Source organism: Aulonocara sp. 'chitande type north' Nkhata Bay, linkage group LG2, assembly GCF_057382095.1.
Source record: "Aulonocara sp. 'chitande type north' Nkhata Bay isolate Kocher_YH1m ecotype deep benthic linkage group LG2, A_spYH_male_GT1.1, whole genome shotgun sequence".
Classification (NCBI taxonomy): Eukaryota; Metazoa; Chordata; class Actinopteri; order Cichliformes; family Cichlidae; genus Aulonocara; species Aulonocara sp. 'chitande type north' Nkhata Bay.
In genome coordinates this window covers 3,231,564-3,245,781 of record NC_141345.1, presented here as the reverse complement: position 1 = coordinate 3,245,781, position 14,218 = coordinate 3,231,564, and the positions used below count along the sequence as shown (strand labels likewise).

At 40.1% G+C, this 14,218-nt stretch overlaps 1 protein-coding gene across 4 annotated transcripts in view; it reads right to left on the bottom strand.

Moving 5' to 3' along the window:
- drp2 (dystrophin related protein 2) overlaps positions 1-14,218 on the bottom strand; it is a 179,802-nt gene that overhangs the window by 4,297 nt on the left and 161,287 nt on the right. For 2 of the 4 annotated variants that reach the window (XM_086302079.1, XM_086302087.1), the window contains 7 exons: positions 13,741-13,877; positions 12,485-12,550; positions 6,565-6,630; positions 4,621-4,767; positions 2,466-2,718; positions 382-502; positions 103-189 (listed from right to left, as the gene is read on the bottom strand). In XM_086302079.1, coding sequence (XP_086158205.1) covers positions 103-189; positions 382-502; positions 2,466-2,718; positions 4,621-4,767; positions 6,565-6,630; positions 12,485-12,550; positions 13,741-13,877 — 877 coding nt within the window. Of the gene's footprint in view, positions 1-102; positions 190-381; positions 503-2,465; positions 2,719-4,620; positions 4,768-5,714; positions 5,748-6,564; positions 6,631-12,484; positions 12,551-13,740; positions 13,878-14,218 lie in introns of all 4 variants that reach the window. The other 2 variants (XM_086302105.1, XM_086302096.1) reach the window with 2 other exon arrangements.

The window sequence follows — 14,218 nt, the reverse complement described above, 5'->3', positions numbered from 1 at the left end:
CCATCTCTCATGGTCCCAAGGGCCATGGGGGGAGCAAAGAAGCTGTCTCTGAAGTGTGGAGTGCTACAGCAGCAAAGATCCATGTAGCCGAAACAAACTCACCAGGTTCTGAAGGGAAGACGTTTCTCAGCTGCTCAATGACCTCCTGGAGCTGCAGCACCGTGTCCTGCTCATGCTCCAAATCATCTCCTGCCACACACACACACACACACACACACACACACACACACACACACACACACACACACACACACACACACACACACACACGGATTCAAGCCGCCACAGAAAATGTTACTTCTCAGTGAAAAGATAAGGTTTTACATTTAGCATGCATGCATATGTCAAGCCCTCATCTTAGCCTGGCTGCATGCCACTGACCTGCTGCTTCAGTGTCTGTAGTCTCTCTGCTAGCTGGCTCCCCATGGTGTCCTCCTCCAGACACAGGAGAAGACAGGGTTGATGGTTCTGATCCATTGGCCTCTGAATCATCTTTGGGCTGCTTTTGGGAGAGACTTATTACCATTCTTTCTAAATAACCCCTCATATCTATCATATTTCAGACATCAGAGTCATTTTGCCTTTCAGATAGCAATGAATGTGATGTTTAATGGCAGCCGGCAGTCCTCAAATGAGAACTCAGAGAAAAAATATTTAAAAAGGCAATTTTGCCCAACAGCTGTTCATCAGGTTACTGTGATTTGTGCTTTGATAGGTAGGTAAAAGCCAAAGGGAGTTGCACTGCACAGACAAGCATTGCAGAAAACAGACTGACACCACAATGGATGCCTCAATTCAGAATCAAAGGGGGATAGTGTAACTTTCGAAGATCTTATATGCAACATTCCCATGGTTCGTATTGTTTTTAGCAACACTGTGGCAATACTCCAGAGGTGAGTAAGTCCAGTAGCTGCTGCAAAACAGGAGTCTCTGTAGAGACTGGGAGGGATTCATACATATACTTCTAGAGACTACAGACTGCAGATTCTACAGATTTTATTTTCTGAGGAAATGAAACTGTGATATAGGTCCACAGAGAAAAGAATTCAAATAGCTTTTTTCCCTCCCTTTATGTTTTTAACCCAGGAATATGTGCCTCTTGCTCTCTTTAACCTGAAGATGCAGATCCCGTTCTTGTTCTTTCTCCTACTGTCATTTATTCCCTTCATTTTCTCTTTATTCTGTGGCCTGAGTGTGCAGTTTAGATACTCCCACTAACAACAATTTACACATTGCCATTATAGTAACCAGTAACTGTGAGTGTCAGCTCCCACTCGCCTATCTCTTTGCCACACCTTTCCTTTACACCGCAGTAAATCCTTTTATATGATGCTCCAGAGTGTATTAAGGCTTATCCTCTTTCTTAACTCCTTCCATACTGTACTTCTTTGTACTCCCATTCCTTCTTTTAAATGAACACTGTGTGCCTTTTTGTACTTTTATAAGTGTATTTCAAGAACTTTGCTATCTGTGCTGTCTGTGAGGAATACAAATATTGAAAACTGGTGAGGTTAAATTTCCCTCTGTGCCCCTTTTTTTAAACTGCAGCTACAGAAATCTGCAAGAACTATACAGTGCTGTGCCAAAATATTTGTCCTCTATCCAAAATATCCAAACCTACCTAATTGTCCCCTAAACCTAATAACTGGTTGTGCCACTCTTGGCAGCAAGAACTGCAATCAAGTGCTGGTGATACCTGGCAATGAGTCTTTCACATCGCTGCAAACCACTCATCTTTGCAGATTTGTTTTAATTCACACACGCTGGAGGATTTTCAAGCATGAACGGCCTGTTTGAGATCATGCCAAACATCTTAGTCTGATTTAAGTTGGGAATTTGACAAGTCCACTCCAAAACCTTCAATTTTTCTTTTTTAACCATTCAGATGTGGACTTGTTAGTGTGTTTCTGATTATTATCCTGCTACATAACCCAACTGAACTTGAGCTGGCAGGACATTCTCTTCTGGGATTTTCTGGTAGAGAACAGAATTCCCGGGCCTTCCACAAAATTCAGCTTTTGTCTCATCAGCACACAGAATATGTTCCCAAAGATCTTCACTTCAGTCTGTTAGACAGATTCTGTTTAAGCTTTTTGTGATTCAACAGGTCTGTCAGTAATGAGACCTGGGCGTGGCTATAGTTCAACTGAGCGCAGCTTTCCAAAAAATGTGGTTAATCACAATTAATTCTTGATTTAAGGAGGGCAATTTGTTTTTCACGTGTGGCCTGGTAGGTTTGAATAGCTTTTTTTCTAAATTAATTTATTTTACATTTACAGCGATAATCTTTGTCTAATATAATTTTTTTTTTAAAGATCTGCACCTAAAGTATTTGCCTGTAAAACCTAGTTGGTAGACTTAGAAGTACACATAAAAACATACAAGTATTGTTTTTAAATAAATAAAATCCATTGTAGGAACTGTTCATGTCCTTTCCAGGTCTCCCTCAGAGGTGTACCGCTGACCTGTAGCAGTAGCTCCCTGAGCCGGCGCAGCTGGGACTCGAGCTGTTTGTTGTGGTCCTCCAGGATCTGCATACGGGTCTCCAGGCGAGTCTTGTGTTGCCGGAGGACCCGTGCTTCAGCCAAGAGCTCCTCGTCCTGCTGCCCTTCCGCTGTAGGTGAACCGAGACCTCCTTCTCCAGCCTCAGTCAACATGGGAACTGATGCCGCCTCTTCGTGTTTCCACTTAAGCCGCCTGTACTCGCTCTGCAGCACCCTGAGGACCAACAGATGGAGGAGAACAGTCAAGGCAATTTGTTGGTGCAGCAAGCAAAACATCAACTTAGAGAATTATACTGACACAAACAGAAACGCATTATAACCTGACATTTGTATTTATGAGACAAATCATTTGAATGATTTACTAAATACCAACACATTAAACAATCAGTACTGCAGGATCCTAATGTATTATTGATGACTAACCACATGGAGTGCAATCTTCATTTTTAATAGAAGCCTTTCATATCACATATTTGTATGGTGCTGTGAATATTCAGTGGCTTTGTGTGGTGATTCGCTATTAAAACTGTTTATAGACTTGTGATGCATTGTTAATTGATTTGGCTGCTGGAAAATGATCGTCACAACATACTGGTCTATTTAATTGCAGAATTATCTGTAACTATCTCTTTGGAAAAGAAAATGTAATAAATACATAAAATAAAAACAAAAACCAGAAAGTCAGGGTAGCTGTTCTAATGAATGGTGGATGGTCAGAGGTTGAGCAGCTCGCCATGGCATTCATATACCCAGATAAGGTATATGAAACATATTTCATATTTTACAGGCTATCACTGAATTACATGTAAATGCAATTTTGTATTTTTTTTTTCAAAAACTGATTCACAGTCATTTAATGAAATTCATGTTTTCATACATATTAAATCTTCCTGTTAAAAAGGATGTTTTTTCTTCCCACTATCGCCAGTGGGAAGTGCTTGGGTTTTTCTGTTTTCCTTTGTATTCTTGTAGGGTCTTTACTTTTGGCACTATATAAATAAAACAGAACTGAACTGAACTGAATTGATCATTTAAGTGATGGTTCTTGAATATAGGTGGTTGTACCACTACATTAAAAATCATAAAATTTCAGGTAAATTCTATATTATATTAGATACAAGCACATGTCCATCTCTTTATAAAGCTAAAAAAAGGTTGGGGTTTTTTTGGGTTAAAGAGACCTAAAATAAGTTCTTAATTTTTTTTGCTAATTTATTGTTCTGTTATAAGCATCAGAAAAACCACTAAACAGCCTATAAAATAAGCTAAAGCAACCACTTTAGTCATTAATAAGGACAACAGAGCACACTATAACAAGAGACACAAAAACTGAACTAGGTCAAGGTTTCAGACACCCAAAGGGCACAAGTGTGTGTGTAGCTGTGTTTTGCTGTGTGTCTAGAAAGGTCACAACCAAACTGAGGACAAGGGAAATGTATTCATATGAGTCATTCAACTAAAGGATGCCTCTGGTAACCAATTAAGTGGAAAGGAATAATTAATTTGCTTCATTTATGGAAAATATCTGCCCCTGTAGTAACTAAAATCTAATTCAAAAGCATTAACATCTTGTGTTTTAGATATGTTTTACACTTAAAGCCAAACAATTCATAATAGACTCTTTGTTTTTCTTGTGCAGGACAAACTGAAGGTTGACATATGAGTGGTTCCATGTTACCAATATGCGGTTTTACAAGCTTAACGCTCAGGTATGCGCACAGAAAATGCTGCTTTTTTTCGTTTTCTTCAGGCAGTTCAAAGGATTTAGAGTATGAATGTGTTTATTCACTGCAGGAGGTTTGCAAATGACAGCAGACATACTGAACCGAGTGTAATACCTCTAAATAAACACGCAAACATACTTGTGTAAAATGCTTCTGGGGAGCTTTACTTATAAACACTGAACGTTAAGCCAAACTTATCTAAAACTCATATCTAAAAGCAAATCAGATCAAACACCGTTTCAAATGTTTAAAATTCCGTGTTTGGATGTGATGCAACTGGTGTTGAAATATGTCTAAAAGATGGGATTCTGGAGGATTTATTGTGCTTGAAAACACATGAATTCTAAAGAATGACGAGAAAGTTCTAACAGCTTTATTTCCTGGCTACAGACCTGTTCTCGTTCTCCAGGCGGGCCAGGGTGCACTGGAGCTGCTCCTTATCCTGGTGTTCCAAATGTGCCAGCAGCATGTGCTGTCCACAGGGTGAGTCATGGTCCAGGGCTGGGCTGGAGTGACGCAGGAGGTACTGATCTTCATCCCTGAGTCCCCCACACAGGAGACAGCACACTGAGCCACCAGCACACAGCCACCAGCAGCACAAAGCAGAACCAAGAGCATGGGAGAGCAGACAGGCCAAAGCAAAGCAAGGCAAGCAAGACAGGAAGGCATAACAGGACGAGACACAATGAAACCAGACAGGATACAGCAGCTTGGAGCAGTGTGCCAGGTTCCCAGTCCAAACATTAAATGTTCTGCAATAAAACTTGCTCACCAGACCATTTAACACCTACTCACATTTATTAAAAATGGAAGGTACATCTTAAGCTGCACAATATATTGCTCAGATATTAATGTCCAATAACATTTTATTGACACTGGAACAAAAACGTAATGTTCAAATCTATGATAACATACCTAGGGCTATTAAACGATAAATGGATATGTGTTGTTGTCAGTTTATGTTGCAATAATGCTATTGCCCAGGCAAACCACTTTGTACAGCCAAAGTTAAATGAGAGGCATTCATATCAAGGAAAGACATGACGCCTGAGCTGAGTTACTCTGATACTTAACCTTCAGGTGCATTGATGAGACAATGTGGGTCTAAATGACCCAACTCATATGTGCTTGGGCTTAGTTGACTTGCATGCCTGTTACCTGACAACATTAAACTGCGATTAATATATACAGCATGCAGGAACGGTGGTTCAGGACAGTAAACAGCAGGATGCCAAGCACACACCAGCTGGAAGCACCGATAGCACAGAGCCGTGCAGCAGGAAAAAAGTAAAAAAAAAAAAATGAAGCATTGACAGACAGAAGGACGGGTGTGCAGAATAAGAACAAGAAGATACAAGGGCACAAAAGCTGGAAGCAACACAGCTGCACATAAGGGGAAGAAGTGAAATGCCATGCATACAAACACACAGGCACAGAATAATCCAGAGACAGAGTGTAGATGCAAAAACTATATGCATGTATATACATTTGTGTGACACAGCTCCATCCAAGCAACACACTAGATGCATGCACATAGCAACAAAGACAATGAACGCAGGTTTGATAAGCAGAAATATCAGTACTGAAAAGTTTTTGGCTTCCAAGTCTTTTACTTCTCTCTGAGTTTAAAACAAGCTCTTAATGTATCATCAGTCACATCACTCTCTGAGAGCAGACTAACACAAAACACATGTGGAAAGGTACAATAAGCACACTTCACACTGCACTCACACACATTACACAGACCTCTAAAGTGTGTATGTGGCAAAGCTACAACCTTAACTTTAAAGCAGAACCATCTCAGAGAAGGAGGAAATGGCTGACAGCCCACAGCGATGTCAACAAAATAAGACATGGACACACAGAAAATCATGATCTCAAACAACCCTAACCACTCTCTCCATGTGGCACTTTCTCAGCTTTCCACAATGAGGACTGGCTGCCTCATTCACATCAAACATCCTTATTCCTCTCACTGCTGTAACCCCGCCACTGCCAGCCACTCAGCCAGCTTCTGCAGGCACTCACACATACGCTTTGTGTATCTACACACAGCCACAGACCTTAATCGCAGCGGGCATGTGTATGATGAATAGAAAGTGTGTGCACACTGCTTGCTGTGGGTCATTTTCATTATGTGGCTGACTATTTATGCGGTTACCCAATTTTACCCAAAGAGCTGAACATACATGTACAAGTCTGTGCACACAAACAAACGCAGAGACAGTCGAAGCATCGCGAGAAAAGAGTGTACACACAAAACGCACACATAATCCCTGTGAAAGGCTGTGCTTGTAACGACAGGGTTTGTAGGGTGGGGGTGGTGGCATACTCACAGGCTTTCATCAGGAGACAGACTATCCGTGAAGAATGAACAATTCTGGCTCTCCATTTCTGCCAATCTGTATGTATACAAACACACAAATGCACACACACGCACACCAAGGACAGGATGTCAAATATACACGCAGTTGACACAGGTACACAAACACCCAAAAGAGAAATATTGAGTGAGATCAGTAAACGTAATGAAAAAGGAAAAGCAAGACATTATGTTTATTGCCACACACACTGAGAAAAAATATATTTCATCAAACACAAGCTTTAAACAAATAATCAAAACTTCTTTTAAGCTGTGCATGTGGGACCTCTAGCCTGGATAGTAAGGTGCGCAGGGGCATTTGACTAACAAGACTGCAGAGTGGCAAAAATAGAGTAGAGTAAAAGCTATAAAAATATCCACAAGGAGCATGCATAAAACTTTATTGTACATTGTCTACTCGCATACAGGCAATAAAAAAACCTTTTAGAAACGTGCTACTGTCCAGCACCACAGACAGCATCAGCGGTGTGTGTAAGGCCACAGTGTGTCAGGTGGTCTGTGGTTTTTCAGCACCAAGGACAGCGCTTCCCTTCTGCATTATATCCTGCTGACTGTCAGCTACACTGTACATGCTGCTCTGTAAGCTGTTTTACTACAACACCAAATAAAATGTGTTGTGGCAGGGCAAAAAATGAAAAGAAAAGAAAATTAGTTTTCTTATTTTTAATGGAATACATAAGAAAATTGGGTCCTACAGAAATCACAGCAAGATGGACAAGGCAGGGGCAGGTAGACCCAACAGGTAGGTGAGTGTACCTACTGTGCAATTAACAGGCTAACATGTCTTTGAGTACTGCAAGATTCTGAACAGCATTTTCTGGGGAAAAAGAAAGAGCAGGACTGTGCATGACAGGTTGCTACCATCGCTATATGTCGTTGATTGAAATCAATAATTAAAATATAATGGTTAACATGCATTCTGCTTAGAAAATTAATAATACCAAAAACATCATTGATAGATAGAATGTTTACTGTAAGCTCAGTGTGATACTATTTTTAATATACACCTATAGTACTGCATAGAAACGTTTATAAAAATGACTTCTTGCCTTCCATAACACATTTACAACAATCAATAATTTTTAAATGGTTTATTAATGTTCCATATTGTACACATCAGCATAAGAAAATAAGTAGCTCAAAAAATTAACAAAAAATAGGTGCTTTGTGCCCCATCTTCATCTCTTACAAGCAGCACACACTTTAAAATACAATTGTATCCACTCTTTCCCACACATTATAAAATATGTAGGAAGATGTGATATAAATAAGATGCATGCATGAGCTGGCTGCATGAAAGTGGAAACACCAGAAAGTCAATTCATCACAAGCAGCTGCAGTCTGCTGAATATCAGAGGGTAATGACTTATAATAGCGATCCATGATTAAAGGGTGGGTTGAAATCGGCGGTTAAACAACAAAGTTGTTATTTGCACCGCAAGCGTCGCTGCAGCTTTAACCTCTTTAGCTTTGTCCTTCAAGTCAGGATATTAATCATCATGAAGAAGCAGCCCACTGATGCAAATGTGCTACGAGTCTTGTGCCTGCCCACATAAATACACACAGATTTGCCACATTAAAATAGTCTTCTTCACACACCGACACGCTACATGCTGAGTCATCTTTCGCAGTGTGTGGTCAGGTGAAGGAGTGAGGGATGGTAGAAGTGGGGATGAATGATGTAGAGGTTGTCAGGTGCATCCACATAAGATTCCATTTCTCTCCAGTTTTCTATGAGACCATAATACTGAGAAATGCAGGATTTATCCATGGCCTGTTACAGGAGGCCCAGCCTGTGAACCCGACCGCTCGTAATTCAGCCCGCAACACTATTCATCACAAAACCGCCGCAGACCTCAAGCTTCAGTCAGGAACAGCAGCAAAGGAGACAAGAAAGAGCAAAAAGAAATAGGAGACAGTATTGTTCAAGTTTCTTGCGCTTACATGTGTTCTAGCCTCATGAATTAATGTAAAAAAATAAGAAATAAGAAATGTGAGCAAAGGGCTATGGTTTAGAAAAATCTTATCTTACTTTCTTTTTTTAATGTAACAAGTTTTTTTTTTATTAAAGATCCCACTGCTTTCATCACAGCAGTGGCGATAATGAAAGAAATAAAGTCCTCATATCAATATTAACAGATTTTAACAGTTTAATAACTACTGAAAACTAGAAATAATCCTTAGCGAAAGCGACAGACCTCATGTCTGTTGCACAGTATGTAAAAACGAGTTACAACCAGAGGGCAATCCACGCCTCCACACACTCATACACAAGATATGCACTAATATTGAAATCTTAATCTTATATTAACATTCATATTGTTATATTACTGTTCATATTGTTTATTGCACTTTCCTGTGCTATGAAATTGCATGAAATTGAATTGAGAGTGAGAGAGGACGTGCGAGAGGAGGAAGCAGATGCACTGTGTTTTTTACTGACTGTTCTAACCTGAAACTTCAAGTACTCTTCCTCTGAGATGACTGTAGAATATGCGGCATGGATTGTGTTTTTATCATTTTGCTTTTTTTCAGAATTTTGTTTATTTCTATGTTTATTGTAGCAGAGTAAGCCATGGGCAAATCTTCATCTGCAGTCCCTGGCCATGTTTTTAAGGTTGTCATTTGTGCTTAGAAACATATAATCATTTATATGCTGATGAAAGAGCGCACTCTTGTCTTGTTTTGCCGTGCAGTTGGTGGTTTTGTGTTCCAGCAGGGTTTGTGCCTAGATAAACCCAATCCCCCCCCCCCCCCACACACACACAATATGCCATCATAAAGGAAAAATATTAGACAAACTGAACTGACAGAGATTTTATCCAAACTTGAAACTGAAAATTCAAAGAACTCAAATAAGAACAATTTCCCCCTTTTATCTTACATTAACTGACAGTAAAAGTAAGGAAGGAAGTAAAAAAAAAGGTAACGGAGAATGAAATAAAGATCTCCTCTTGCTGCCAGAGTACAAATAAAATAACACCACCACAATAAAGCGTGTCTACTCTTATTATGATGGTGCTCAGATGATGCTGGAACATACGAGTGGGCTTACACAGTTCTCCTTTTTGTGAATAAATGTGCGACTGCCTATTCTCATTTAGAGCCATTTGCAATTCTTTATAATTCATTGCATTCTCATTTGCCCATTCATTCATGCACAGTCCCAAACATATGCAGTGAATGCAATGGCCTGAGCATTGAAACCACTGGCGTTGCCGTTGCTCGTCTTGCTGAAGACATCTGTATACGTGCATGGCATGAATTACCATGTATATCACTCCCAACACACCTGCCTTATATATTATTTACAGGTAGAAAGAAAGGAGAAGGAAAGGAGCAATCTTGTTGCTAATGTATGAATAAAACAGTCACTATTGCCATACATAAGTTCTGTCTACTTGTTTTTTTTTGATAGTTCTCAGTGAGAACATATGAGTCAGCTCACTGCTGTCTTTTTTCTTCTGTCGAACTGTAGCACCATCGATTTAGAAGCGTTTATCATCCCTTATAATTCATTCATTTTTTCCTTTTGCCCATTCACTCATGCACAGACAAAAACATAACAGGAGACCTTTAAAACAGTTTGGGGTTCATTTTTCTTGCTCAGATCCCATCAATACATGTGGATGGAAAAAGCTGAAAACCCCCCGCATTAGTATGTAATTCACCAGAGCTAACAAAGGGCTCGAGATGGCAAGTTGGGCAAAAACACCTCTCGGATTTGAACTCAGTAAAACTAAATTGTACAAAGCTATACAGCAATCAGTTTTTTAGTGCTTACCAATAAACCTACACTTAAAACGTTCATGTTACAACACTGAAAAACACCTGGTGTGTAATATTAAATGGTTGATAAGATAATGATAACACCATAACAGCTTGACCCATTTGTGTGGATATAGAGTTAGACATATAAACATCTGTGTAAAGAATTGTATTCACTGTTGAACACATTTAGGAATAATTTGTAGAAAGGTTTTTGTTTTACTATTGCAAATAAACAAATTGATGCTAGTAATGAGTGTTGCACATGTATTGAAAGTGTTATGCAGCTTTTAGTGCCTCTGTGCTGAAACCAAGCACCACAATGGGGATGAAAGGTGATTTAAGTGACTTTGAACGTGGTATGGTTGTTGATGCCAGATAGGCTGCTGTAAGTATTGCAGAAACTGCTGATATACTTGGATTTTCCCCACGCAACCATCTCTAGGGTTTAAAGAGAATGGTCTGAAAGTAAGAAAAATATCCAGTGAGTGGCAGCTCTCTGGGCAAACATGCCTTGTTGATATCAGAGGTCAGAGAAGAATGAATAGACCTCTTTGAGATGTTATAAAGACAGCAATAACTCTAAAGAACTGCTAGTTACACACAACCATACTAGGTATTATCTTAGTACTGCTGACAATGAGTTCACTGTACTCAAATGACCTTCACAGCCACCAGATCTCAGTCATAGATCATCTTAGGGGTGTGGTAGAGCTGGTGACGTGTGATCCTATCATGTCAATATGGATCAAAATCACTGAAGAATGTTTCCTTGCTGAATATTTGCCACAAAATGATTAAGTAAGTATGGAGACAATGTGCGTTGTGTACTACTGAACCACATTATAGTGTCTCATCAATATGAGACACCATTTATTAATTTGAAAGATAAATCATTTAACTATTTTGGGACTCCATTGCTGGTGAGGAGCCCAAAGTCATTATTTTATATGCAGAAAACAGACATGAGAAACATATATAGTTTAAAGACATGCGAAATTATTATGGTACAATGAAACAATGTTTGCTTCTGAGAAAATGTTTCCAACTGTGCACATTTTTCTAAAATATTCTCAGGAGATTGAAAATTTGCAAATAAATGTGTCTTACTTTTACCAAATTAGATTGTTGTCTGAGGTACATGACCGCTTTTCCCACTTTCTTTATTTGTTGTTTATTTCTGTGATTGTGGCAGCTACAATTACAGAATGAAACTACTTGAGACCAATATGACTGAACAGCCTTTTCAGAAAATTGTAGCATGACTGAAAACAAATTATTGAATCCAAGATGACAAAATAGAAAATATGTTAAAGAATAAGAGAAAAGGGGTTAGATACCTATAAAAAGCAGCAAAATAGGGTGGGAGACAAAAGAAGAGAGAGATTGCAGATAGCAAAAGGAAAAAAAGGGGCAAAGAAGATATAGGAGGAGGGAAAAGGGAAGAGATAAAGGGGGTAAAGAGGACAATTGTACTTGCTTTCTCTTTGGTGCATATTCCCTATGTTTTGGCAGTGTGTGAAGCAGTTGTGTGTAAGAGCCTAGGGGAAACAATACACAGTGGCACACTTACCAAAACACACACACATATACACGCACACACACACGTGCATGCACACTGCACTGTGGGCAGAGCTGCCAGGAGTGTGGGAGTCCAGTGGTGTGCCCTGTATGCTGTCAAACAGACACTAAGCCACACCGACAGCTCCCAGGTGACCAATGGGCTCACTGCCCCAGTAAGTGACAAGCTGCTAGGCACGCTGAGCCCTGCTGACCTCTACACACACGTACACACACACACGTACACACAATGGTCACAAACTTCACTGTGTTTGTGTGGCGCATAAGAGTGAAGGAAACCGCTGGGTAATACAGCCTCTATCCTAGCTGGAGTACAGTGCACAACGCAGACAAATCAATACCTCAATTAGAGTGTGGCAAAGACTAAAGGGTGAGAGAACAGAAAGGGGAGAAGAAGAGGGAAAAGTGGGGTGGAGTGAATGTATGTAAGGGGGTGGGCGGGAAGGGGGTGGTTGATTTGGAGAATGGAAAGAAGACTCCGTAGTAATGATTTGATAGATAGCACAGTGCAGAAAGCCACATACCTGCTGGCATAATGTTCAATCCTGCTGTGTGTGTCTGCATGGGGCAGCTTGGGCGAGGAGCACGGTCTGGGAACAAAAGGCGCCACCGTCAATACTTCACAGATGCAATTTTTAACTCTTTCAAAACATGAATGTGTGGCTGCAGAAAAGCAAAACTGAAAAATTAGCATTCTACTACTACTACTACTACTACCACTGCAACAAACCAAAGAGACTTCAGGAAAAACTTTATTTAGGGAAGCACAAAGGGATTCTGACAGAGGTCCGGTGATTTTACAGGAAGAATGTGTGATGGTTTTGAAAGCCATCATCTCTGGCTTGTGAGTGGGCTGCATAAGTAATGAGTTGATCAGAAGATTAGGAGCGAGGACATCTGTATAGTAAGCTCTTTTTAACAAAATGGCTTTATGCACTAAGACTCTTGAGTATGTGAAGGCACAGCATGATGTTGATCATAATGCTGCCCTAAATTGAGGGGTACAGAAAAAAAGCCCCTCCTGACACGTAATGAAAGCTGCTGCATTTATTCGTTGAATATATTTCATCTCTAAATATGAAGGTCAAGCATTGTTTCCAATTATTTTTCCATTTTGTGCCCTAGGCAAATTTATGGATTAGTATGTTTTTATGTATGCTGCTGCAAAATGACATTGCCGAGATGTAATCTTCAACCAAAAGCACTTTATCATATGACTGAGATCTTAGCTGGAAAAAGGCAATTTAATGGTCTTCCCTTTGTCTGACGAGGGCAGGCTTAATGTCGCAAGGTCAGGACCATACCTTTTTAATAAGCTCCTATTATAACCATATACTGAATCTTTAGCTCTAGCTCATTGTTAGTTGGCAGGACAGATATTCCTTTATCCTTATTTGTCGGACATTTATAAAATAGTCATAAAAGATGACCATAAAAATGGGCCAAAACCTGGACCCATAATTGTGTAAATCATCCTGGGTACATCGTAGCCTGAAGCAATGCTTCACGATGATCTAATGGATGCTAGTCTCATTGCCTGTTTCCCACTTTAAATGAGACTCAGTCATGTGAACAGTGCTCCCGAGCCAGAATGAGATCACAGGACTAACATTATTTTGATCCTGAACACAGAGCTTTCTCTTTAACCCATCTGAGTGAGTCAGCATGATAATTAGCCTGCAACAGCAGGAGTATGTATGGGTGTAACAGTGAGTCAGTGAGGGACAGATGACAGGAGAGAGATGACTGTGTTTTGTGTGTGTTTATGTGCAGGACTCACGTCTCTGAGGTATCAGCTTCCAGCACTGACTGCACTGGCAGGTAACCTCTCTGCGGGTGCTTCGTGAAGTACTGCTTTGATCTGAACTTGTTCTTCAGAGTCTTGGCAAAGTCCCTCATCTTTTCTCCTGAGGTTGTCTGTAGTGTGATTTAGGTGCACATGGGGTAAGTGGGTAAAGTTGAGGTGATGGGTGGGAGACAATTTATACAACTTTAGTTTTCTTGGAAATGTTGCGTTCTCCAACATTACCTCATTTAAAATGTATCCAGTCTGCCTTGAAGCCGGTTTGTTTTGACTTTACCAACTTTTTTCCACACTGTGCTTTTTCATTCAGTTTCTACTGCTGTTCTCTGTCGATCCTTTATATTTTGTCTAAACTCTCGCCTCTTTTTTCCCCCCTCTCTGATTCTCTTTCCTACTCTCTCAATCAGTGTAGAAATCTATGGGCGCCTGCCTGCCTAGTTGGTGGGGAAAAAAC